General features: G+C 48.1%; 1 protein-coding gene across 5 annotated transcripts in view; it reads right to left on the reverse strand.

Annotated features, from left to right (window-relative positions):
* Window positions 1-27,738, reverse strand: part of UTRN (utrophin) — a 2,010,688-nt gene that overhangs the window by 967,657 nt on the left and 1,015,293 nt on the right. For all 5 annotated transcript variants that reach the window (XM_069606729.1, XM_069606726.1, XM_069606725.1 and 2 more), the window contains 2 exons: window positions 14,766-14,920; window positions 4,999-5,188 (listed from right to left, as the gene is read on the reverse strand). In XM_069606729.1, coding sequence (XP_069462830.1) covers window positions 4,999-5,188; window positions 14,766-14,920 — 345 coding nt within the window. The remainder of the gene's footprint in view (window positions 1-4,998; window positions 5,189-14,765; window positions 14,921-27,738) is intronic.

Consider the following 27,738-nt stretch of genomic DNA (forward strand, 5'->3'; position numbering starts at 1 on the left):
CCCAATCCTTATACCTCAACCTTTCAGAAGCCAAGCGTGAAGGTTGAGGGATCCGACCTCTGGATGGAGAACCTGACCCCCCTCCCGTGAGAGCAGATCGTCTCGGTAGGGAAGACGACGTGGAGGGCAGATGGACAAGTCGAGAAGGTCCGGGTACCACGTCCTCCGAGCCCACGCCGGAGCAATGAGGATCATCCGGGAACCGAACTTCCGTAACCTCCGCAGCACTTGCGGGATGACGGGGACCGGAGGAAACGCGTACAGCAGCGGGAACGACCACTCCACCACGAACGCGTCTCCTAAGGCTCCTTTTGGAGGAAATTCCCGCGAGCAAAACCTTTCGCACTTCCGGTTGACACTGGAGGCAAAGAGATCCACTTGAGGGGTCCCCCAAAGGGCGAAGATCTCCAGGAGAATCTCCTGAGCCAACTCCCACTCGTGAGAGATCGTGCTCTGCCTGCTCAGAGCGTCCGCCGTCACGTTCTCGACTCCGGCCAGATGAACTGCCGAGATCGAAACTTCCTGCTGGATGGCCCAGAACTCGAGCTGCATCGCCTCCCTGCACAGAGGAAGTGACCCTGCCCCCCCCTTTTTGTTGAGGTAGTGCATGGCCACCGTGTTGTCCGTCAGGATCAGGACACTCTTCCCTCGCACAGTCGGCAGAAAAGCCTTCAGGGCTAGCCTGACGGCCCTCAGCTCCAACAGATTGATATGGAGTCTGGACTCCGACGGAGACCAACGACCGCTGACTGTCAGCCCGTTGGCATGAGCTCCCCATCCCGTGAGGGATGCATCCGACACGATCGTCACCTCCGGCCAGGGAAGCCAAAACGGAGCCCCCTTCATCAAGTTGCCTTCGACGGCCCACCACAGAAGGTCCCGGGCGACCGAGGGCGGCACCTGAATCGGGTCCGACATCCTGCCGGAGGACTGCGACCATTGCATCTTGAGTGCCCACTGCAAAGATCTCATTCGCAGGCGAGCCTCTGGCACCAGAAGAATGCAGGATGCCATGAGGCCGAGCAACCTCAAGAACTCGAACGCTGGGAGCGTCTGGGCATGCTGAAACTTGCGCACCATCTGCTGAATGTGAAGAGCCCTCACCTGGGGAGGAAAACACTGCCCCAGGGAAGTGTCGAGCACTGCTCCGATGTACTGGAGCCTCTGCGTTGGCGTCAAATGGGACTTCTTTAAATTGAGGGAGAAGCCCAGCCCGTGAAGGGAGTGGCAGGCGACGGACAGATGATCCAGGACCTGCTCGGGAGAGCTCCCCCTGATCAACCAATCGTCCAGGTAGGGGTAGACGTGAATCCCCCCTTGCCTGAGATGCGCTGCCACCACCACCATGAGCTTGGTGAAAACCCTCGGGGCGGAGGTCAAACCGAACGGCAGGACCCGAAACTGAAAGTGCGAGTCGCCAACCGCGAACCTCAGGTACTTCTTGTGCTTGGGATGGATCGGCACATGGAAGTAAGCATCCTTGAGGTCGAGTGACACCAACCAGTCCTGAAGCTGAAGGGCCTGGAGGACTTGAGAGAGAGTAACCATCTTGAACTTGTCCTTCCTGAGGAGTTTGTTCAAACCGCGCAAGTCCATGATGGGTCTCAATCCCCCGTCTTTCTTGGAAATCAAAAAATAAGGGGAATACCATCCCTTGTTCCTCTCCGCTACAGGCACCAGTTCTATGGCGCCTTTCTCCAGCAGGGCTTGAATTTCCTGCGCAAGGAGCGGATCCGGAAACTTCAAAGAGAGGTTCCCCGGTGGATTGTCGCGAGGCCTGTGCCGAAAGGGAAGACAGTAGCCGTGGGTTATGATCTCCAGAACCCACACATCCGAAGTAATGGCACGCCACTCTACAAGATGCTGCGCCAGCCTTCCCCCAACCGGCGAACCATGGGACAAGGCCTCATGACTGAGTAGGAGCGGCTGCGGCGTTACCCGAGGGCAAAGAGGCAACTGCCCGAGCGGCCTTGGCACCACGGGTACCCTGTCGTCCACCTCTGGTACCCCTGCGTTGGCCCCTTTGACTGCCAGCTCCTCTCGCTCTACCAAAGGACGAGTAATAGCGAAAGGAGCCACCCCTCCACTGCTGTCCCCTAGGACGAAAAGGCGGAGGTTGGCGAACTGCAGCGCCCAACGACTTCGCTGCAGCTTTTGAGGTCTGCAACCTCTCAAGGCTCTCGTCAGCCTTGCTGCCAAAAAGATGTTCACCATCAAAGGGCATGTTGAGGAGCCGGGACTGCACATCAGGAGCAAACCCCGACTTCCGCAACCACGCAAACCTGCGTATCACGGTGCTCGCCGCCATGGACCTACTGACGCATTCAGCTAAGTCCAAACCCGACTGAACGGACTCACACATGGCATCCTTACCATCCTGGACCAAAGCAAGGAAACCAACCCGTTCGTCCCCTTCGGGAATATGTTCAGCCGCTAACGCAACACAGTTCCACAGAGTGTGCGTGAAACGTGACAAGGCACAAATGGAGTTGGCCGCCTGAAGCGCCATACCACCAGAAGAAAACACCTTCTTCGCCCAGCCATCAAAACGTTTGTCGTCCCTATCAGGAGGGATGGTAGGGTACGACGCCTGCTTTGCCGGGGCCGTGGCCGCCTGCACCACCAAACTTTCCGGAGTGGGGTGCCTGGTCAAGTAGCAGGGGTCGCCACTGGCTGGACGGTATTTCCGCGACAAGGATCTGCCCACTGCCGGGAGACTCTCCGGAGCAGTCCAAGCCGCCGCCACCCTACGCTGTAAAGCCATATGGAATGGCAGAACCGGGTCAGATGGGGGACCAACATCAAGGATGTCCGTCAGATCATCCTGCACAAACTCCCCTGGGGGAGCAGACCATCCCAGATACTCAGACACCCTAGCCATAAGGCGCCGGTATGAGGAATCGGCATGGGAGCCAGGCTCAGGCCGACCAAATTCCACCTCCGGAGAGGTGTCCAGACCACTAGCATCATGCAGCGACTGCCTCAAATCGTCAAATTGACTATGGCCCGAGACAATGTCATCCGGCACCTGATCAGGAACCAGGCCAACCGAATCCTCATCCGCCTCCGAAATATAATCCAAGAGGTGGAAAGGCACCTGAGAGTGCCTGCACTTAGCCAGAGCCTTCCTAGGGGGTACACCCGAGACACGGGGCACCTCCGACACGAAAGGCGTCGATGGCGTCGAGCGAATCGGCGCCGCCGTCGAGAAAACCGGCAACGGCGCCGAGAGGATCGGCGTCGACGTCGAGGAAATCGGCGTCGACGTCAGATGCAGCGCCTCCAATATCGGCGGCGTCGACACAGCCCTCGAAGCCGGAGCCCCGAGCGTGTCCCTCGACGACCTGAACGTCGACGGCTTCGACGACTTCCTCGGAGCCGGAGCCTCGAGAAAGCCTGTCGACGCCCTCGACGCCTCAGACGTCGATGTCTTCCTCGAAGACATCACAGGTGCACACGGTCTCGATCGCGTCGAGGACCGGGACCTGGAACGGGTACGGCGAGAACGAGCCTCCTTGTCCGAACGGGACCTCTCCCGTGACTCGTGCCGACCACTCTTGCGAGCGGCGTCTCTCGACCTCACACGGCCGACCCCACTCGGGGGCGCGGACGGTTGAGTACCCTGCGACTCAAGAATCGCCAACATTTTCTTCCCGAAGGAAGCCCATTCCTCCGGCGTCGCACGGCTGGTGGGATAACCGACGTGCCGGGCAGAGTCCTCGGAAGAGGACCTGGAAGGCGACCGGTGACGGCGCTTCCGAGAACGCCTCGAAGAGGCAGAGGAGTGGCGAGACCGACTCCTAGAAGAAGACCGACGAGACCTCCGACGATGACGCGGAGAGTCACCCCTCGAATCATCCGTCGAAAGCCCCGCCGACTTCGACTTCCGGGGCTTGGACACCCGACCTACCGACAATTTCTTCTTACGTTCGCGTAAGGCCTTGGAAGTGAGCGACAGGCAGTCGACACAGTCATCCGTGTCGTGGGCCTCCCCGAGGCACCAGAGGCAGGCGTCGTGCGAGTCAGTCACCGACATCTTGGACCCACACACCCCGCACTTCTTGAAGCCCGGACGCGGGGTTGAAGACGAAGTGGAAGACATCGCTGCGAAGGAATATTCACAAACGAACAGGCTCGAAGAACCAGAAAGAACAGAACTCCAAAGAGTCGAGGCTAGAACCGAGAAACACGAAGCAACACGTTCGCGGAAAAAACGGAACTGAGGCTACTGGCGTCGTGCGTCCTACTTATCACATCGGATGACGTCGGACGTCGGAGGAGGTCCTCGACGGCGGCGCATCGACGTCATCGACGCAGGACGCAGACGCCGAAAAAGTTTCCGAAGCAGCACAGCTGTGGTGATTACTGTCATAGATATGGAATACGTCGGAGGACCCAATCCCCTCGAACTACGGTTAGCCCTTCAGTTACCGACATATATGCAACTGGACCAACAAAAACAAATCCATGCTTCTTAACAAGGCAAATGAACAGATAAAATGATTTGAGTTGTCACAAATGTAAACATAGAACACGCTTACTGGTTGAAGTTTAATGTGTGCTCGATGGTAGGCATCTTCTTAATGTTGGCATCTTCTTAATGTTTACATCTGTATGCCAACTACGGCAAATATTAGGGCACATTCATGAGAGGACGACGCGGGCAATGCACGTCGTTGACTCCACGAAAGGCAAACACTATTAAAACTATCGGCCTAACTTTGACGCCTCAAACACTGTTTAAATGTGCAGCCAGACATAGCAATGTGTAATGGTCTTTTGGACAAGCTCGAAAAAATGCACTGCTGCAAGAATTAGCTTTCCCGCTACCAAAAATCAAAATCCACAGGTTTAAACATCCAAAATGGAGACATTCAAAATAAACGCTTCAGCACAACTTGACACGTATTGAGAATGGACAGATTCGGTGTAGACCCCGCAAGCCAAAGCATGCACCATTCAAAAGGGGAACTTTGTTACATCATGCAATGTTCCTACCTGCATCTGCTTTTTGAGTTGCCGGGCATTGGGACCATCCTTAAGTGCATTCTCCCTCTGTGAGGCATCTGCCAAGACATTCACAGTGGTCTCTGCCTCCTGCAACCACTTGAGGAAGCTCTCCAGGTCGTTCAGGGAAGTCTGCACTGACTTCGAGTCCGATTCCAGAGCACTCTGCCTGTCCCCAACCCTGAAAGGAAAAGAGTCCCTCGTTATAAGAAAGGCACCAGGCGGCTTCAGGTCTAGCGATTAAAACCTATCTGAAAATTCGTGGGCACCAGATGCTACACATTGGCCACTTCAGGGCCCCGCAAGTATAGGGTGTGGTGAGGTCTATGGAAGAGGAAATGAAGTAGGTGAGGAGGGAAGGAAAGAGAAGACCTTATTTTTCCAAAGCAGTCCTCTCAGGGATGCATTGGCAAAAATAAGGGCCAATATTCCATATGATGAAAGAAATATGTTCAGATTCTGAAGGCTTGCCACAACTGACCCTTGGCAACACAGACCTGGCTCTGGACGGACTCAGCTCCGTCCTCTGAATGAGCTTCCCAGGTAGAAATGGGCCCTTTTTTCCGCCTCCATCTCACTCTCCACATCTGTGGTGTTCCTCAGGGGACTAATTCTCTCATCTTGGCTATTCAACATCTATCTTGCCCTCCTAGCCCATCTGATAAATGCCTTCTCTCCTAACTTCCAGCGTCATGCGGACGACGCACAACTTTCCTTCAAGCTTCGCTCCTCTGCCACCTCCTCTTCCTCTCTCAAACCTGTCTGTTATTCAGGCATGGTGCACTGCCAATGATCTCTGCCTTAATGCCAGTAAGACTGAGCTCCTTCTCACTGGGACTCCTTCTCCCTCCTTTCCCCTACAATCTGCCTGTCCTCCATGGGCCCCTTCCCCTCACCCTCCTGTGAGACAAAAAACCTAGGTGTCATCTTCGACTGCTCTTTCTCCTTCTCGGCTCACATCACAGACCTTGTGCCAAGGTGGCTTGCTTTCAGCTTCACCTACCCAGGGGCATTCTTCCTTCCCTCACCTGCCCCCAGAAACTCAATGTATCCAGAGCACTGGTCCTCTCTCTAGGGTGGACTACTGTAACAGCATCTTCCTCAACCTACCCAACTCCTCCCTTTGCTCCCTTCAACTAATCCGGAATAGGACTGCATCTCTCCAGCCCTAAAACCGCTCCACTGGCTCCCGGTTGCAGCGAGGATCAAGTTCAAAACCCTCTGCATCATCCACAATGCTTTCTGGGGCCTTGGACCCCCGCAACATCCAACTCTCTCTCCCTAAATACTTCCCTGCTAGAGCCCTGGGTCTTCTAGTTCCACCCTTCTGAATATCAGGTGCTTCTCCAAGCAGAGAGAGAGAGGAAGATCTCTCTCCTCAGCAGGTGCTTCCCTCTGGAATGTTCTGCCTGCCCCTCTCAGACTGGAGTCCGATGTCCTTAAGTTCCGGAAGCTTCTCAATACCCACCTTTTCTTTTCCTCCTTCCTTTGTGGGGTGTATATTCAGTCCCAGAGTGACAGAAACTGAGGGGCCACGCAAGGCCCCATTGTGGTAATAAAGCTGGCCTAGTGAATGCAAAAAGTGGGCCCCACTCAACATTACCAAAATGGAAAGCGCTCAAGTGAAGAAAAATGTGCCTGAAAAATGAAAACTGCTGGATGTGCCCAATACATTGCAAAAGAGAATTGTGGCTGAAAATGCTGTTTTCATGAAAAATGAAAAACTACAATTTCACTGAAAGAGACATACAGCTGCATGTTACATTGACTTCAAAGCAGCACAGGACTGTGATCCAGTAACAAAGTGAAGCCAAGCACTTTGCATTTGTCAACCATAAAACACTTTTCAACATTCAAAATGACAATGTAAAAGGAGAGGCCTACCTGTGGTAGAAGGGAACACTAGTTTCCTATGTTAACTGTGACCTATGTGTGAATAATACTGAAAGTGAGACTCATATCTTTTTAATTATTGTATTAAAGAAATATTTCATTCCTAGACAACAGGGCCACATGCGATACAGAATGTCATGTGTAAAATACATCTTTTCAATTTATAATGCTATTCTGTTAGAATTATGTATATAGCTTGTTGTCCCCACTGAACTGAACTGAACTGAAAGGTCTGTGCCTCTGAAACGTTGACCTCAAGACCTTTGGGCTGGGCCCACTAGGAGAAGCAGGTCTGGTTTTCAGCTTAAAAATGGAAAGAAATATAAAGGAGTAGATCAGAATTGTGGAGGGTACAAATAAGGCGGCCAGCAGAAATGACCTTTAAAGGTCAGGTCCCCCCAATTAACTGTGCATTAGCTTCGAACAGAGACCTTTGAAGATAATTAATGGCAGGGTATAATAACATGAGCCAGGCAGATGTCTGTGTCATGTGACTGGGGAAAAATTTAACTTATGAGGAGAGGGGAACTGGATGTGAAACTCAGGGGCCCATGTGATGCATTGCCTACGATTAACATTGTATTGCTTTTTCCTTTATAAAAGACAATTGTGCGTCCCAGTGAGCTCCTCCAATACTCCTATTAAAGGGCATAAAAAGCCTGTCAGTTCCATGTGAATATTAACCATGTGTGAAGTATAGAAATTGATTTAGAAAGAAAACCATGTTTCTGGACTTCTCATAATTCAGAGGAATGGGAAGGTTGGTGAGGTGTAGGCTGTGAAATTAATGTTTGAATTGCGAAGTGGCATATTTTTCACTATTTCGGCTCAGGAGCAAATCGTGAAAAACAATAGCTCCTACGAGGAAGGATGTGCCAAAGTGAAATTAGTATTTCCTGATTCACCATACAATGTAGAATTCGAAAATATACATCTTCGTGCAGTTATCTGCAAAATAAAGATAGTTGCCATATAGGGAGATATTAAGAAAACCAAAAGTATAAACCAACATGTCATTTTGGAGAGATCCATTTTTCTCCTCCCTCCATTCTCCTTAATCCACACCTCAGAACTCCTTGTCCTATCAACAAGCAGTGGGCCGAATTGGTGGGAGGGCAAGTGTGTTTTGCTTTTCTGGTCACACCGGGGCCTTAGACTCCTGTACCCTTTTACACAGGCCAAAAGCAAGTACTTGGACTCAGGGAGGCAATGAATCACACTTGAACTACTGGTTAGAAGAAAATAAATGTCTCGTTATAGGCCCTTTATTCACACCCAATAAACATACAAATAACTAAAGCATAACAGATAGTTGATTATAAATAAACATAGAAAAAGAGCTTCACCATTCCTATAGTTGCAGAAGACACCTTCATCTCGGCTACCACAACACTGCTTAGTCCCAGAGCAGGTAGGTGGAGAGATCACTCAAGGTAACGGGTTCTGGAGCGGAGCATCCGCCCTCTCAGCTAGATTTCATCACCTGGGGCCCAATTCTCCCTGACTTCCCTGAAGAACACCTCATGTATTTATGGGGAAATCCCTGCCCCTTCCTGGTTACCACTGCCCTCGGCCAATAGGCAGACAGCAAGCATTCGGAGCAAAGAGTGAGAAAATCCAGCTAGAAGTGGAAAAACCAAGCTTCTCCCCCACGCCTTCGTTCCCAGCACCCCTTATCACTGCACCTGCAAAGCTCTGACTCCCTTTTTGGCTCATCCTTTAGCGGACAATACAACAACTATTCTCCACAGTTAGCTCATTTGACATCATTATGTGACCTTGCAACCGTTGCAGAATTCACGTTTGCTTAATGGGCCACGAAAACGTAGGCTTTCATTGTGGTAATGGAAGTGAATGTCCAAAAAGGCGGTGCACCGGCGCCATGTTTTTTAGCTAATTTTTCGCACACGCACCACAGAGTGGTAGCCAATCCATACCATGGGAATATTTATAATGTGTAAGTGTCATCAGCACTATATAATATCAATTTCCTATCTGAGAGGAGGAGCCAGATGAAGACTGGGTGCTGGTGACTATCCTTGACAAAAGCCTTTGACCAGAACTGTGCTTTGTCATGATGAGCCCTGTTGTTTCCCTGAGTGCCCAATAACAAAGGTCTCCCAGGTAAGTAGATTGGTTCTGATGACAACAAAAGTATGGGGGATTCTGCAAGCCTTCATTACCTTCTTGCACAGTGGGTGGGGGTAATGGGGAGACAGGGCAAAACGGTGTAGACCCTGGTGATATTTTACTAATAAATCAACTAATTCCTCATAGAAAACCCCCCTATCCATTTAAATGGAGTTGTGTTGGGAACCACCTGCATTAATCCTGTCCATTTAAAGGTGGGCGAGGAGGGCAAAACTGTGTAGACCCTTAGCACATTTAATTCAAGTTAAAACAATGAATTCCCAAATATAAAAAATCAGGGGAGGAGTTTTGTTACAATTCAAAACAAATGTCATGCTCAGTGTGCTACAATCATAGTCTATAAAGTAATTTGGTGACTATTTTCCTGTAACCCCTGACTTCCTTATAGGAGAGAGGTGTCCTTAATCCCAAAATACGAAGCCCTAAAAATCTGCCTTTCAAGTGAATGTAATGTGTGCAAAATGAATTTTCCGATTTATTCCCAAATCAGAAGTCCAAAGCCCTGCATTTCATCTGAATGAGTGTTGAAAAACGATTTTCCCATCGATTTCATTTCCCAAACCCTTCCTTTCTAATAAAAAGACAAAACCATGTTCCCACTGTTCTCCCACTCCCTGTACCTTGCCTTCAAACTAAAGGGATCACATCTGATTGATGCCTGGAGGGTGGGGGTTGCTGTGACAAAAGAGCATTGGGATAAACTAAGCAATCGCTGTGTATTTTGCACATTTTTCTATACGTTGATTTGCAAAGAAATCAGATGTAAATTGTGACTGCAAATCTCTAAATTCTACCTGTGTCGTTGTAGTAAATGAAAGTCTATTAGAAATACATGTCCATCAATTGACGCAAGTAAATTGAAGTTGTGAGTTTGTAGTGTGCCACGGACTTGGTGGCATCTTTCCGTGTGATTGATATACTATTCATTGCAGTAACATTTATATATTACTACTATTCACCGGCCTGGTTCCTAGCTTATTGGTGGTACACAGGGTATTTGCTGAATGGTATTATATAGGTTGGAGGCCTCTCTAAAGTTGAATCTGCTAAGCGTTTTGTTGTGCAGAACCTTGCTTGGGTGTGGGGCAACACCTTTCCATCCGCCCCTGCTAATATTTCCCCCCTCTGCTTCTTGACTGGCTGCCTGATTCCTTAAGATTCTTACAGGGCACCAGGCCCTCCCCTACCATTCTATCCCTGCACTTGGTCTCCTCTGATCTGCACTAATCCTTATGGGCTCCCTCCCCCTGCACTAGCCTGTCTTGGCCTGCACCCCCTTAGCCCTTCTGGCCCATTCCTCGGCCTTAGATCTTCAGCCCCTGCACTCTCTCCTTCCAAGGCTTCGTCCACCTGCCCCCCACCGCCCCCTTTGCATTCGCCTAACCCCTCCGGCTCTCCCTCTCCCCTCCACTTCTATTACTGCACTTGCACAATCCGAATGTCACAAGTCCCAGTAGGATTGTTTCGGTTTCGTCATTCCTGTCCTGCCCCCCTTGTCTTATTGCGCCTTGAAACACACTGTGTATAGGCGCATTATAAAAACCCAATACACAAAATAAATTGTTACAACAGGACTTATATTTAAATCAAATAAAAACTATTCTGTCCCGACTTTTAAAGGTGTGTTTGGCCCTATATAGGAAATGAAAAGAAGAATAAATGGTGCAAATTCATCAGGCTTGCAAACCTAGGATAGACCTCTGTTCCAAAAGCCTAATCTAACTTGAGAGCTGCCCGTACTATTAATAACACAAACAAAGTTGACCAAATAGGTCTCCAATGCCTTTCTTCCTCAAAGCTGGACTAGTGATTGGTTTCTGACCCCCGCCCAATTATCCATCTATACGTTTCCAGATATTATGCCTCACTGTATAGTTCAAAGTTCTTGACTGGTTGCCATTCATCCAGCACAGGGCTTCCTGGTTGTTCAGCCCACCGTGGAATATGGCATCTTTCACCCCTTCTTGGGGTCGTCTGGCCTTCACTCATCCAAGGGTTACCAGGTTTCTCATCCCACCGTGCAGAATGTTATCTTTCCGCCATCCTCGCTGTTCCCAGGAACTGCAGCGAGCCTTGTGTAGAGGCAGCATTATTTGGAGAAAGCAGTCTCTTCGGTTCTCACTGGACCATGGCCCAACTGGCAGTAGCTCTTCCTGCAATGGTCTTTCGCATCAGGCTCCACTTCGGCCCTCTCCTTGCTGGTGCCATTCTGGCATGCGCCAGTTCTCTGTCTCTGGTTTGGGTGCTGCGTCCTTGTTCGTTCAGCCGAGCCTGACTGGCTCAGGAATGGTTTGGAGCTAGCAGCATTCCCCAGCTCCTTCAGTTCCTCTGCACCGGACCCATGCCATCTGTGTCGGTTCGCTGCTCAACTCCATACTCCCAGACTACGGCCTCTCTGGCAGCCTTGCTACTCGGGACTTTGTTTTCCTGTTCCTTCTCCTTGGATGTTGATCTTGCCTCATCTTTAAAGTCAAAGCTGAATTGAGATTGGATGTTCCCTTGACTCCATTTCTTTAAATTGCCAGATAGAGGGGTCAGAAACCATGTCAGCCCTTTCTAAAGCATCATAGGCACAATCATACTGCTCAGTCCCCATTATGAAGAATTCCTGGGTGTCATCCCTTCTCCCGTAGGGGGAGCCCCTTCCCATGAGGCCAGGGCAGTGAGCCGCTACCAAATAGTCGCCCTGCTGGTGGTACTCCGCAGAAGGATCTCATGGGGCGGGACCTGCCCCCGAGGGAAGACTATTCAGGGACTATTCAGGGAGAACACGGTTTACTCCACCTCAGTCCCCCTCAACTAACCCTCCTTTACCTTCCCATCCCATGTAAATGTGTCACGTACATATTAACAGTACTGGGACTATGAACAAAAATCGACCCAAGGGAGTTCTATTGAAAAGGTACTGGGACTAAGAAGAGTCAGGTCTACCTTAGAGAGAACGCTCATGGAAATACTGGGATGAGGAGGAGGTGCAGAGGCACGACGAGCACTCCTCAAAACACTATTGAGCAGTCTAGTGTTTCACAAATTCCGATTGCCAAGGCCAATACAAAATAGAAGAGGGGAAAACCAGACAGAGAGAAAAGCCTTCCCGCGCTTGTGAGAGCTGGAAAGCAGAAGGATCCGAAGACAGAGTCCGGGACACTTACAGGGCTGCTAAAGAACTGCCACTCAGTTTGCCGAGAGTAGACGAGCTGGAACGCTGCAGAAGATGGCCTCCAGATCCCAAAGGCTGCTGGCAGGTGCGGTCAGGAACCAATACGCTGCTAGAATAAAGTGTAGTGCGGTGGAGAAACCACAGCATACGGAAAGGTGAGCAAAGCCTAGAAGGGCACGAGACCCCAGCAAGCTACACACCACCGGCAGAGTATCAGCAAGACCACAACAGGTAGCAGGGTTCCTGGGATGCTTGGTGGGGCTTTAGAAGGGTTTGAAAACCATGAAAGTCTCAGATCTGCACCCAAGAATGAATATCACCCACAGTAATATTCATAGTCGCTGTACCTGCCAGGGGAGTGAACCAGGTCTACCAGAAAGGGAAAGTATATCGAGACAGGTCTGGGTCCTGCACCAACAAGAAGCGATCATCAGAAGTAATGTCCATAATCAGACTATGTGGCAGGTTAGTGAACCAGCTATGCTACACTGCCAGGAGAGAAGCTCAATGGTCTGGGACCCATAACCCAGAGGACCGTAAATTAAGTCTATGGTGGGGGAAAATTTATCAGAGCAAGAGAAAGAGGCCAGGGGAAGGGAGGCATTCCCCCTGGCATTTAAAACTATATAGAAAAGCCTGAGCAAGGCGAGGGGAATGGAGGCATGCCGCCTGGCATTGTGAACTGTACAAAGAAGCCTGAGAAAGGTCAGGGGAAGGGAGACAATCCCCCTTGGCATTGCGAACTGTATTAAAGAGCCTGAGAAAAGGGCAGGAGAAGGGAGACATTTCCCCCGGTGTTGTGATCTGCGGAGTAAGCCAAGGAAGGCCAGGGGAAGAGTCATTCCTCTGGCATTGTGACAACACTGAAAGCAAGATACCTGGAGATGGGAGGCATTCTCCAGGAAGCCATGAGTGAAGAAAAAACTATGGGCGATAAGGCATGTTGATGTTTGAGCTCGAATATTGATCTGGGACATTGTCTTGGGCCTTGAAAAGGGATTAAGACCTAGGGAAGGGAGCCATTCCCTCAGGTAAAGATCCCACCATCTGATAACTGGAACTATACCTTTTGAGTTTGAGCTGAGAACGTTGCCACTTGTTTTGATACCTTGGAAGGGGATCAAAACCTGGGCAAGGGGCTACATTTGGAGATGGGAACCGTTGTCCAGAAGAAGGGAGTCATTCTTTCTGGACCAACAAGATCCAGTACCTCTTTAGTTTAGTTACAAGTGTAAGGGATAGAAGCAGGGTTCTGACACAGGACAGTGGGCTCTTAATTTACATGGACATTCTGACAGCATCTTAAGTGTTTTTGTTCAAGGTAGGGAAAGCACTTGGAATTAGGGAGAGTTGGGGATTGACTTTATTGTTGCCTAAATAAAAGTGTATGCCAACAACAATGTCACCTCTACGTCAGTCTCCTCCTTTTGCACCCTTACACCAAATAGCCAACAAACACATGGGACTGTTGACATGATGGGGGGTACATAAAAACCCTTTTCAGGGGATTCCTTGTTCACAGGGGGAGTTGGCTACAGTTGGACAACCACAACAATTTCTGAAAATAAAAGCCACTCATCCACCTCTCAGTTTAAGAACTATGCAGGCACTCAAACAAAAAAATAATCTTGGCACTAGCCTGCCATATGTCATACCAATATTCACAAAGCCGCCAAATGAAAGACCGTGAACATGCTGCCTCAACGCCAAACACAATATGACTGTGACCACATTGATGATTCAATTCTGATTTAGCTACGCCCCCCCCCCCTCTCCAACACCAAATTCAAAATGTTCACTGCCCCGATCCTACATACTTGATGGAAAGACTGCATGTATCCAGGGCAACAGGAGCATTAGAAACAAGTATCTCTGAACGACACACAAGAAATACGCAGGCCACCATTACGCCAAAGTAGAAATGGAGCATTTACAACATGTTATTTACTCACCCACATTTTGTGCTAGGTGGCCTGTCCAAAATGAAATTCACATACTTTAAAGTAGTGTTTTGAAATCTGAAAGGCAATAATCATGCACAAGTGTTCATAGTGGTGCGCTTTACCAGGGAGGAGGAACTTCGAATCTCACTTTGCTGGCTGAGCGCATGCTTTACTAAGCGAAAGGAATGCATTAACCCTACTGGGTGAACTAGAGTAAACCAACATCAGAGAAAAGAAACTCAAAAACACAGGGTACGTACATGGGCCATGCTTCTTTCCAGGAAAGAGGAGGTTCGACAACTCCTTTGCCAGGGAGAAGATGGAACAAATCAAGTTTAGACGATGCTCTGGCTTTTGTAGCATTCATATTCCCCCAGTTAGGCTAATGAGATACAGGAAAAGTCCACATACGATACTTTAATGGCTATGAAAATGCACCGAGCAGAAATAGTGAAATGAGTACAAATATTGCATGTATTGGTTATAAACCTTGAATAATCTTATTAATACCAAGCCATTTGCCAACAAAGTAGCCTTTAGTCAATTGAATATCATTTTATAAGGTTAGAGAGAAGGACAAAATAACTATTTTGGAATACATGGTGAAATACCTTTGATTCATGTTCACCCAGACGGTGTAGAGGCAATCAGTTGTCTCTTTCACCTTCCTAGTGTCATCAGTACTATAGTCGCGAAGCAGCTTGCTCGAGAGGTCTTTAAAAGCAGCCATGCCTGCTTCCCCTTTGTTGAGGTCTTGGAGCAACAACTAGGAAACAGATAAGAAATAAATAAAACCACAACAAACAAATGATTACAACAAACATTGCATAATCAACAATTTTGGCTTTGGTCAAGGGAACTCATAGTACCTCAGATCCTCCTTCCAGTAATCACTTTATACTCAGTGGTGGCTTTGCAGCATTCATTTATGTTAATTTACAGTATGCATGCATGGGTACAGGCCCCCAAGAGCAGAACCTCAGTCTTCCACCACCTTTGCTCCCAACCACCCTCAATAGGGTCCCTTTATGCCTTTAAAAGTCCCCGCAACTGAACACGCCACCCTGGAAGGCTTAGGTCACATGCTGGGAAAGAATATTACATGCCAACACTGGCCTATAACACCCACCCCTTTTAATTAATTCTAGCTAGATCATAGTTGTATGGATCTTAGTCCCTGGTGGAACCCTTCCCTTTGTTCCAGGACTTACCACTTATCAAGACCACTGCATCGTCATATACTCTCACTATCCTTTGCGGCCTCCAGATCCTGCTCAGGCCTTTAGGAGTCATCCCTTTCGTTCTGTGAGAAACCGAGGCGTTTCTCCCAGGCTGTTTCCTGGGATACCAGACTCAGGTGGCCAGGGAAGGGCCCTCACTCTGGGATCCCAACCCTGAGGGTGGAAAAGTGAGGGAGGGTCACCTGGGAAGGGGACCTTTGGAGATTATGGGAGGAACGCCCCTGGGCAAGACAGTATTCCCCCCTTTCCTGCACTCCCCTACCCAACACCCCCTCAGTCATTATGGGACACTGTCAATCAAATCCCCCCAAACCTCAGTATACTTCTATAACAAGAAAGAAACACAAAAGGAAAATAAAACCACCTTTGTATATTCACCCCGTTCACCCTGACAAGAACCCCCATGATTTTGATTCATTCCTTCCCAACAACTACAATTCCCATAATGCATCCCCAGTGCAGTTTCCCAAAACCACTGGGATGAGGAAGAGGCAAACACAAGTGATGGAGATTACCCATAGGGACCAATACACCATGGGTTCCTATGGGCGGTCTCCATCTTGTCCCATTAACAGGGTCTAGCAGAGTCAGGCAGGTCTGGACAATTGCTCACACCTGACTCTTATTACTCCTTCCTACCAGTATAAAAGGTGGAGCGCTGAGATACACACTATGCGAGCTGGGGATGAAGAAGGGTGCAGAGAAGCCAGAGAGAGACTGATGGAGCTGGAAGGAACCTGGAAGACCTGCTTGAAGAAGAACTATCAAGACACTAAGCATGAGTGTGAAGGGAGGCTTCAATGTGGAGTAGGAGCTGTGCCTCCAGGAAGCCATACCCTGGGGCAGCTGGGGTTGCCTGGCAGCACCCACATCAAAGCACCTCGCCTGGCGAAATTGGGTAGCCCAGGCCTCTGGGGGCAGGTGGTAAGACCCTGACCACAGGTAAACATCCCCTTGTGCTCCTGCTGATCCTAAACCATGAGAATGCCGTTTTGGGGAGCTAGCGAAGTAGCAGCAAAATAGAGAGATGCATTCTGGGACTGAAGTCCCAAACTATTTCTTTTGAGAAACTGCAGTAAAGGCCTGTGCCTGGCTGTGGGAAGCCTAAACCGGTCCGAGCCCGGTTGAGGGAGGCCTACTGTGAATACTGAACTAAAGTGGAAGACAGGTCCGAGGCCCGGCAGATGGAGACCTGTGGAAGTGTGAACTGTACCTATTGAGCGAGGCAAAAGGCACGAAGGAGCTGCTTGTCCAGAGAGCGGACCAGATGAAGGAGAGCAAGATGTCAGAGAACCACGGTAGAGGCTGCAAGCAAAAACCCCTTTTGTGAGAACTACAAGCGTCCAAGAAGGTTATGAGAGCCAGCCCAGTTGGAAAGAGACTATTTTATCCCGGGTCACAAGGCTGACAGCTGCCCTCCCGGGTGAACGACAGAGTTGGGGAGGTAACCAGCTGATTGAGAGAGCCACGGCCTTGACTCCAGTTGAAAAGCAGCAAAAGTAGCACCCCTCCCTTTGCAACCGGTGAGTCAAGTGAGAGTATGAAAGCCCGGTTTGTGGTGTGGAGTGCTTGCAACAATTGTGCCAGAAGTTTAAGGCTGCACGTAATGAAAATGAAACGCAAGTGAATATTAAGCAACATATATGAAAGGAATAGATAAGGATACAGAGTAACCGAGTGGTCAGGCGAAGGATGAAAGCCCAGTCAAAGGTCTCAGTGAAACGTTCTAAGAACTTTGATGTGTAAAAAGGAAGACTCGAGCCTGACTGGGGGAAGTCTTGACAAGGTGCTAGCAAAAACATAGGGGAAGGGAACCCCAAGAAAGTGAGTGATGAAAAGAGACTTTGTTGGCTTGAGCCCAATTGAGGGGAGCCATTGCTGAACTATAGAGAGTGTTTTTTCAGAGACATTGTTTGCATTACCAAGAGACTTTCGAAAGACTGAACAAGCTGCCGAAATGTTCGCCAGACAGAGTGTGACCAAGTGCCAGCGCACCACCTTAAACCCATGTGCCATATAACTTCGGAAGGGGAGACATGGCCATATATATACACACTTGCCATTCCAACATTTTTGTTCCACATTGAATTTCCTTTAAAAAGCTCATTTATATATAGACATTTTTTGTATTGGAGTAAGGCAGGCATTTGGTTTATTAGTTTAACGGATTATGATTTTGAGACATGATTGACTAGGACGATTTTCTTTTTTTCTTTAGATGTTAAAGCATGCTCCCATTTTAGATTTAGGGCCAGATGGGAGTTTCTCCATCACTTTTACCAAAAATAAAGGTTTTGGAAACTGTTCATATTGTGTCATTTTCTACTTTCGAAACCATGCCTTCTTCACACTTGCTCACATAGATCACATCCTCCTGCCTCCAAGTCTTTTTTTTTCTTTGTGCACTTACGCTGGTCGTACCATCACATCACGAGGTCCCCCTTTTCTTTGGACACTCTCTTCAAACGCTCCTCATCCCACTCCACAAAACACACATATGCCAACCATGGGGTGCATACTGCAGTGTGAGGCTTCCACGATTCCTCCTTCTAGGTACCTCAAACAGGATAAATCCTGCATGGCTTTGATGCAGTTGTCCCCAATGAATCCTTTGCATACCTTTAGCACTTGCTCTCCCCTCCCTTGTCCCATTTATCATCTGATCCAACCTCTTGCCCCACCAATGATGCACAGGACAAATATTTGGCCAGAACAATTTCCTTTCATGGTGCATATTCTACTGAATAGTCGTGGCCCTGTAGAGCAGTAATCCATCTCATGATTCTGCACGAAATACCTCCCAGTCCCTTGGCTGTAAAAACTCTGACCAGTGCTTGTGGCCAGTCATTATCACACATTCTTACCCCCACAAAAAAGTTTGAAATTTGTTTTCTGCCCACACAAAACTGAGCGCCTCCCTCTCGACCACAGATTAAACTCTGCTCCGCTTAGGGTGAGTGATGGGAACGCAACAACTCTGTTAATTCCCCTTGGAGTTTGAAGAAGTACTGCCCTTCGTCAAGACCCATGTTTAATAGTCTGTGTGAAACTGGGCCATTGCGGGGCCACCTGTTATAGCTAAACATCTTCACATCCCCATTTACATGCATTAGACCATTGACACCCTACTTTTTTACAGAGACGGTGCATATTTTTGCACCTGTCCTTCAAAGATAGCATCCGCAAAGAACAGGAATCCATGGGCTTAAACGGAGCTGCCATCAAGAATGTTAGAACAAGGATCAACAAAAGGAGTTGGCGGAAACTTATTTACAAGGTCTTACAGAAATTGGGCCATAACCGGGATTGTGAAGAAGGAACCTTGATCCGGGGACCATTTAAAACACAGACAAGGGTGCCAAATATCCTTTGACTGTGGGGACCTCAAGGCCCGCTGAGGCCAGTGACAGAAGGAACTCCATCACTGCAGTGGTGGGGCAAGAGATGGTGTCAATCCCGCATTCCCTGCGCCACGCCTCATATCTTCTTCACCTACAATGACCTGGTAGACGATCTGCGTGCAGCCAGCACCACCTCAAGCACTTCCTCCGTGAGGTCCCAATCATCATACCGCATTCTTTCAAGAGCCACGCATTTAGGTTGAGGGACTCTGGGTTCAGGTGGAGTACCTGACCTCCTAAATGGGTTCGGAGATCTGGCCACCGAGGCAACCAGTGAGGTGGACAGATGGTCAGATCCAAGAGGTTGGAGTACCAAGTTCTCCTCGCCCAGTCTGTGGTGATCAAGATCATGGTTGCACAAAACCTCTTCAACCTCCTGAGAACCCACGGGCTGCCGGGAACCGGAGGGTAGGCCTAGCGGAGAGGGAAGGTCCAATCCACCAGGAACGCATCCCCCAGTGCGCCCTTCGCTGGGAAATCCCTCGAGCAAAACTGTCTGCACTTCCTGTTGGACTTTCTTGGCAAACAGGTCCACTGATGGGGAACCCGAGCTAGAGAACATCTCCTGGCACACTTCCCACTCGTGTGAGATCGTGCACTGCCTGCTCAGAGCATCTGCCAAGCCGTTCTCTGTCCCCGCCAGATGAACTGCTGAGACTGAGATCTGATTCTCTCACCTACCAGAACCACAGCTGTATAGCCTCTCTGCAGAGGGGAAAGAGACTGCACACCACTCTGCTCGTTTAGGTAGTGCACGGCCACCATGTTGTTTGTCAACATCAGGACATGCTTCACCTTGAGTGACGGGGCGAAAGCCTTCAGGGTTAACACAATGGCTCGCAACTCCAGCCTGTTGTTGTGCCACCTGGCTTCTATCGCTGACCAAAAGAAGCTCACCTGCAAGTCCTCGCAGTGAGCGCCCCAACCCTTCAGAGACGCAACTGTGGCCACTCTAACTTGAGGCCATGGAGGCCAGAAGGGCTCCCCCGCCATGATATTGCTGCTGATGGTCCACTAGGTGAGGTCGTCTACCACTGACCTGGACACCCTTGGGGGATCCGTGAGGGCTCTGAGCTACTGAGACCACTGACTTCTCAGGGGGCCACCGAAGGGATCTCATGTGCAATCCGCCCTCTGGCACTAGAAAAATACAGGAGGCCATGAGACCAAAGAGGCAGGGGACTGAAGCCGGTGGTACTGTGGCGTGGTTCCAAAACAGTTGCACCATCTGCGTTATGCTGTTTGCTCACTCCTCCGAAGGAAAGGCCTTCCCTACCAGAGAGTGTCTAGAACTGCTCCGATGAACTGGAGCCTTTGGACTGGTGTAACCTGCGACTTCTTCAAATTCAAGGAAAAGCCCAGCCTGTACAGTAGCAGGCAGGTGTCCTCTAGATGAGACAAAACCTGTCCGCTTACTTCGCTTGGATCAGCCAGTCATCCAAGTATGGGAATGCATGGACCCTGGATCGCCCGAGTTGAGCCGCGACTACGGACATGAGCTTGGTGAAGACCCTTGGCGCGGAGGTCAACCAAAAGGGAAGCACCTTGAACTGAGAGTGCTTGTCCCTTATGAGGTACCTCAGGAGCTTCCTGTGCTTTTGATGTATCGGCACATGGAAATAAGCACCCTGCAGGTCTATTGACAGAGAATTTCTCTCAGCGTCACCATCCTGAATTTGTCCTTCCTCAGGAACTTTTTCAAGGTTCTGAGGTCTAGAATGGGATGCAGACCTCCTCCCTTCTTGGGTTCTAGGAAATAACGGGAATACCAAAACCATCCTCTGCTCGAGAGGTACCTCTTCCACAGCTCCCTTCAACAACAGGACTCTCACCAGATAAATTGTTTACATTTATTGTAATACTAATGCCTGGTATTAGATTTGTGTTCCTCTTTAAAGGTGTCCATATATCTTTGTGATAAATTGAGATGAACAAACTACGACTTCAGGGGCCATGCTGCCAAGTTCAATGTTTGGGAGCACTGATGATAAACTTTTCCTTGGTGTTGGGACAGCATGTTGTATGGGCATGGAAGTTTCACTGGTGAGCAAAGGGAATTTGTGTGCAGGTGTGGGAACCATGGTTGACATGCCAAATTTGGAGCCATCAGAGCTAGTTGGACTAGTTCCTAGTGCATCTTGTGGATGATCAACTTGAGAAGTGGCGTTGGGGGGGGGGGGGGAAGTGTAAGCAAATCTCCCTGACCAATTCATCCACAGAGCGTTCCCCTTGGACTCTGTCTGGGGGTACCTGCACGCATACTCTTGGTGTTGTGCTGGGTTGCAAATAGATCTATGTCTGGTGGTCCCCATCCTGAGCTGATGTCTTTCATGGTGGTCGGTCAAAAAACCGAAAAAAAAATCTCGAATTACAAAAATCTCCAATTGAAAATCTCGAAAAAAAAAAATCTCGATTTATTTATTTATTTTTTTATATGTATATTAACTGGTTCAGGTAAGTATAAAAAAAAGGGTAAAATAAAAAAAAATGAAAAAAGGGGTTTTGGGGGGGAACCCCCCCCATTTCGAAATAAAAACGTATTAAAAAAAAATTCGAGATTTTTTTATTCGGTTTTTTGACTATAAACCGTCTTTCATAATGTTTTTGTGTAACTGCCATTCATGTTCTGATGGAAATTGTAACTCTGCATTGCACATCGGCTAGGCAGTTGTGTTCCCCTGGAACGCACATTGCAATTCCCAAATCCATATGTTCTGTGCTAGTTTGGGCAGATTTGGAGAATTCGTTCCCCACTCCTTGTTTATGTAAAACATGGCTGTTGTGCTGTCTGTTAGGATTTGAACTGTTTTCTTTTGAAGAATGTGTTGAAAGGCTTGAAGCGCTTTAAACACTGCTAACAATTCCAGAAGATTGATGTGCTTCTTTGTTCGTGCTTGTGACCATCAGCCGTGAACAGTGTGATTGAGGAGATGTTCTCACCACTTTGACAGCAATGCTTCTGTGGTAAAAGCGACCTCTACTGCGGGGGTGGTGAATAATTTTCCTTGCAGAACATTCTCCTTTGTCGACACCTGCAGGGCGTGAACTAGATTTTGCAAAATGACCACTAGATTGTCCCACTGACCGCTTGCATGCAACCATTGTTTGGCTAGCCACACTTGCATTGGATGCATGTGCAGCCATGCATGTGGTACTATGTAGATGCAGAAGGCCATCATGCCCTACAAGGCGCATGGCGTTCCTTACAGTTATCCGACGACCAGCTACATAATGTGGAATCTGAAACAGGAAATGTTGTACCCTCTCATTGGAGGGGAAGACTAAAGCGCTTCTTGTTTGAATTTGGGCCTCAAGAAATTATTTTGTCTGACTTGGAATGGGATGATTATTTTCTCGTTGATTGAGAAACCTAGATTGAAAAGCAGATTGATTGTTTCATGGGTGTTTTGTTTGCACTGTTGAGGTGGCTCCTGTTAGCCGGTCATCGAGGTAAGGGTACACTGGAATGGACTGTCTGCACAGGTGGGCAGCTGCCACTGCGAGGACTTTGATGAATACCCTTGGCGCTAAGGATATGCTGAAGGGCAGCACTTTGAACCCAAGATATTTTCTGTGAACTGGCAACATTGAAATATTTCATATTCAGTATCACCATGAAATCTCCCTATTTTAAGAGCGCGATTACCTCGTAAAGGCTAGTCATCCGAAATTGTTGTGGTTTGATATACGGGTTTGCTGGACGAAGGTCTAACACAGGGCGCATAGTCAAACCCTTTTTGGGAACAAGTATGTTGAATAAATACCTTTGTTTACCTCGTAAGGAGGGGCCAGTTCTACGGCTCCTTTTTGAAGAAGGGCTTGGATTTCTTCCTGAAGAATCTGTTGATGTTCCTGAGAGATCTTGTGCTGTTTTGGAGGATGATGTGGCTTTGTCAGAAACTCTATTTAATACTGTTTAGTTAAGCTGGAAAGCACCCACTTGTCCGAAACGATCCCTCATCTTGCATGGGCATGATGTGATACTTGGCCCCCTACCGGGGCAACATGGGAGGGGATCTGAACTGGGCAGTCATTGTTTTTTGGCAGTGGCCTTCAGAGGCTGCTGCAAGGGACCTACCTCTGCCCCTTCAATACTTTCCTTGATAGGTAGATTGATTGAAAGGCAGTGGATTGTGCTGTGTTTGGAAACCACTGGAAAGACTTATTTTGGCCAAATGTAGATAAAGGCTCTTGGGTAACTTTGGCCTTGAAAAAACCCATGTGTATTGAAAACGCCCCTTTGGTCGGATGGTTTGTTAGAAATTTGTCCTATGGATTTCAATGTTTCTTGTTCTTTCTTCGCCGTTTCAAGGACGTTGTTAGGACAGTTTTTCTGAAGTCCAACTAAGGGCTTAGTAAAACCATTCAATGGAGACAGTACAAAACTCCACTCGTAGTATAAGGCTGTAGAACCTGAGTATATGGTAGCGTAGACAGAGCAGCCAGGCTTATTTTAGGAGGGAGACGGCTCTAGGAAGGTACAAAGAACTTGTAGTATACCAAGGGTTCAACAGAAACACTTACAACTATAAGTATTATAAAAAACAAAGGTTTATTATAAATACAATTAGGCCAAGTTAAGTCGCGGGGGTAAGTACATTGTCAGAGTCCTAAACACATTATACAAACACAGCACAATGCTTGAAGGTACACAGACCAAAGCATAAACCTTATTCCGAATAACAGTATTTCTAGGGAAGTCAGAATTAATCAAACGCATTTAGTATAGGACACACTTATTCACGGGGAGAAAAGCCATACGTTACTTTCAGATTACTGTCAGTAATACAAGGGTAGTAGACCCCAGCTGTTGTGCAGTGATACTCCGTTAAGGAATTACTTAGTAAACCAACCTACAAGTATACTTTTCTGAATAGTGGAAGACTCACTCAAGGAACAGCTGAACCCTATAAGCATATTCAGGATACCAAACAGTCATACTAGGTGAGTAAGACCTTTTGGTGTAATATACAATTACAGTTACTTTACAACTCAGTGGAATACAGACTAAGGTAAGCAAGAACTCTAACATATTTTAGGATTGCAACAGGCAGACCAAGGTCAGCAAGTAAAACCAAATGTTGTAATATACTATTATAGTTGCTTTTTAGGTCAGTAGAACACAGACTAAGGGAAGCAATAACTCTTAATCGTATTTTAGGATGGCACAAGGCAGACCAAGGTAAGTAAAACGCATATAATTTTTAAAGTAGCTACCAGCAACTTAATGGGATGTATAAACCTAGGAATGTTTTAGAATCTGTATAAAACAGACCAGGGAAAACAAAACCCAGTTGGTGAACTTACACACTAATATTCTAAAGGAATAATTAAGTTAAGCCAACAGAATTACTTTTGGGAAGAGGCACAACCAATATACAGATTAGTAAAACAACCTTGCATATACGTTTTAGAATGGCACAACACACATTCAAGGTAAGTAAGCACTTTTGCAACCGCTCACTCTCAGAGTTACAGTTACCAACAAAATAATTTACAAATAAGTACTCTTTTAAACAAATTGTTCCCTTTACTAGGCAAGAGGCCCAATCCTTAGAACGTTTTTCCCTTATTCTGGGAGCAGGAGTGTTCTCAGTGGCAGAAGGGTGTGGGGGGTGAGGGGGGAGATGGTCAATAGGTCTCTAGTGTCCAAAAGGCAGTACATGATAGGCACAGAAGTAGCAAAAGTCAGAGTCCCTAAGGAGGACTGTTCAAACAAGTAATTCACTTTACAGAAGTTGAAAGGGTCGGGGTCGTCGTTTTCGGAGTCCCCAGGTCGCTTGGATGAAGGGCTGCAGCAGGCTCCGGTTACACGGCAGGCTCTCCTGTCGCTGGAAATCATCTCAGCTGCATTTTTTTCATCTTCCTCTTCGGATTCAGGTCCAGTGGTGGACTACCTCGTCAGCTTCCAGAATTAGACTTTATGCAAGAAACCAGGAAAACAGCCAATCAAGCATCCCCAAATATGTGTCAGCCTTGTTGGGCCTCATCAGTGAGGCGTAGCTTGGGTCTCTAGGCCCAGTAAGCACAGGACCCACGTCTAGGCATATCGTCCCAATAGGGGAGACTACAGCAAAACAAAAAGGTGATGGCTGGAAGGTTTAGAAATAATCTTAACCTCTGGCATTGCTCTGGGCAACCCTTCAGAGTACAGCTCAGACCAGCAGTTTGAGCTAGACTGCCACTTTTGAGGTAGGGACCACACCTGATTTGCATATGGTCCTTCCCCTTTTGTAATGACTTGGCAGACTAAGAACAATGGTCTGGATGGTTTCCCATAGCAATGCCAGAGGTTAAGATAAATTCTAAACCTTCCAGCCATCACCCCTTTTGTTTTGCTATAGTCACACCAGGTGCGATGGGTAGGCCCAGACGTGGGTCCCATGCCAAGGCCCAATGAGGCCAAAACATGTTTGGGGAGGCTCGTGGTCTCGTGCAGAAGGGATGGGACCAAGCAGTCTGGGCCTGCACAGAAACACCAGCTTGACAATGCATGCATTTCAACTGTTATTTATCTTTTGATATATGCATGGAGGTGTGAACAGAAATGGGCGTCTGTTTCGGCATACATTTATTAGTGGGCGCTGTTGAAATTTGCAGCCCATGTTTTATATGCACGGTAGATTTTTCACTCGATGTTTGTGTAGTTGGGCTATCATGACGCGCACGAGATGTGGGCACAGAGGACTGCATCGAGGCTGGAGGAGCGGTTCTGTTTCGCGTGGCCAGGCTTCGACAAACGTGTTGCTCTGGAGTGAGATTCCCCATGTTTTCTACATCCGTCTGCCAGTGTCGCCAGGTCTGGTCTCCATAGCGATGCTGCCGGCATGCATTTTGGAGGGGGACCGGCACTTGGGAAGCTGCTGCTCCCGCTTCTCCTTCGGTGTCACTTCGTGTGCTGAACTCCTCCTCCTTTGACCTTTCGCCGCCTGTTGGCACCTCTGTGCAAGCCTCGGCCTGCATGGCGTTGGCTGCCCAACATTTGGTGCACCGGTCTTTAAGAGTCTTAGGTCGAAAAAGCTGGCAGGAAGCACAGCGTTTTTCGCAGTGATCGCAGGAAAGGCACCGATTGCACACTATGAGTGTCCTTCCAGGGATACTTTTTATGGCGGGAGGGACAGAATTTAAAAGGAGTATTCTCCATAATTAAAGAATCTTGTTAAAGTGTAAGAAGAAAAAAGGGGAAGAGGAAAAAGTAGGCATTATCTAAGGTATACGTGGATATGACAGCCCCCCTCTCTCCCAACTGTGTGGGCCAAGGCCTGAGGTAGGCGAAGCTGCAACAGTTATCGTTGAAGAGGCTCTCGTTGAGCATCTTCTTCAGTCGAGATGCGCCGTTGAGAAGGAATAACCGCGGTCAAAGGTGATATTAAATGTTAAGTAATAACGATACAAGTATATAAAGGCTACAAGCCACGAGCTCCGCAACTTGCTACCGTCTACTATGGTGGAAAAAAGCAATCTCAGTTGACTTCAACATGTGAAGGACCACATCACATTAGGGATAGTATTACAGACACGCCCAGTCGACGTCCCTTTTCGAGTTTTGATAACAAGTCATGCAATAGTCTGCACGTGCCACTAGATAGCAGCGCATGCAAAGCATTTGATTTTAAGCAGCACCACAAGACTCCGAAAAGGTGGTTAGGGTATGGAGGGAATTGGGGAAGGCGTGTGAAAGGCAGAGGATGGAAGACATGGGTGGAGGCCCGAACCACAACTAAAAAATAAAATAAAATTACAAACCAAATTTAGGTTGACCAAATTTACCACTTTCAAATTAGTGTCAATGAAACCACACAAACTAGCGGAGCACTGTTCCCATGAAAGGGCTCTTAATGTTGGGATGTCATTAATTGAGATGAGGCAAAAGTACAGTCAAGAGGCCAAAAATGTCACAAATATTGCCTGTGAAGAAGACAGGCAGGAACGGGGTCAGGACCTGGGTCTTGCATCTTAGTTGTCTGCCAGCAGTTGCTCCCATGTTGGCAGTCTTATTACAAAGGAAATACTTTTACTCAGAAAATACTTCTTTTCTTTATTTCAATACACTAAAAATGTGCTTTGCAGCAGACACGTTACAGGCAGGCTTTGTTGGGGACTTCAGTCACCTGCCTCAGGCTTTGCAGTATCCAGCAACATTCTTCTCACCTTGTTGCCCTTTAATGCAGTTTCGACTACATTAATACCCTACTGACAAAGAGTGATCAATAGCTTTTCATTGGACATTTAGTTTTTCAGCTCACCGCTGGTATCTGCAGCCATTAACACCCCCCCCCCCTCCGCCCCTTGTACCATTGCTTTGTCTCCATATATATCTAAGCATCTCACAGGTGCATCAGTGGGGTTTTCCCAGCTGTGAAAAAAGCGCATGCCCTGATCATACCAGATTCAACAATCGTTGCCAAATGAGCACAGCATCACATAACATTCTGTGCCACTAAATGATCCGTAAAATGCTGCTGGACAAAAAATGCCTGACAAAATGGCTAAAGAAAAAAAACGTTTTGTCAAAGCCTGTTTCTAATGTCAAAATCTCCCTCTTTTGCACCATGGGGAAAAAGTGAGCACACGTTTCACAAACACTCGATGGTTTAGCATGGTGAAACGGTGGCCCTCTTCCATTTACAATGGCCGGCCCCCTATCCACGACGGTGCTAACGAGAGCTGCCCGCTTGACTGTAAGTCATAATCGGCATGCGCGTAGTCATGGTTACTATGACATCACCCTTACTCAGCCCGCGCGTCCCTGGATACATAGGACAATTCACCGATGTAAGCGCGCACACCAACGCGCATCCCACACCACACCTTCCTGCCGCCGCCCTTGCATTCTCCTCCTACGCAACACGGTTCCGCTTACTGACTCAAACACACAATCCTGGAAGATTCCCAACGCATGAGATATCGTAAAGAGTAAACTATTTTTTTAAGATTGGGGG

Source organism: Ambystoma mexicanum, chromosome 4p, assembly GCF_040938575.1.
Source record: "Ambystoma mexicanum isolate Mex_15411 chromosome 4p, UKY_AmexF1_1, whole genome shotgun sequence".
Taxonomy (NCBI): domain Eukaryota; kingdom Metazoa; phylum Chordata; class Amphibia; order Caudata; family Ambystomatidae; genus Ambystoma; species Ambystoma mexicanum.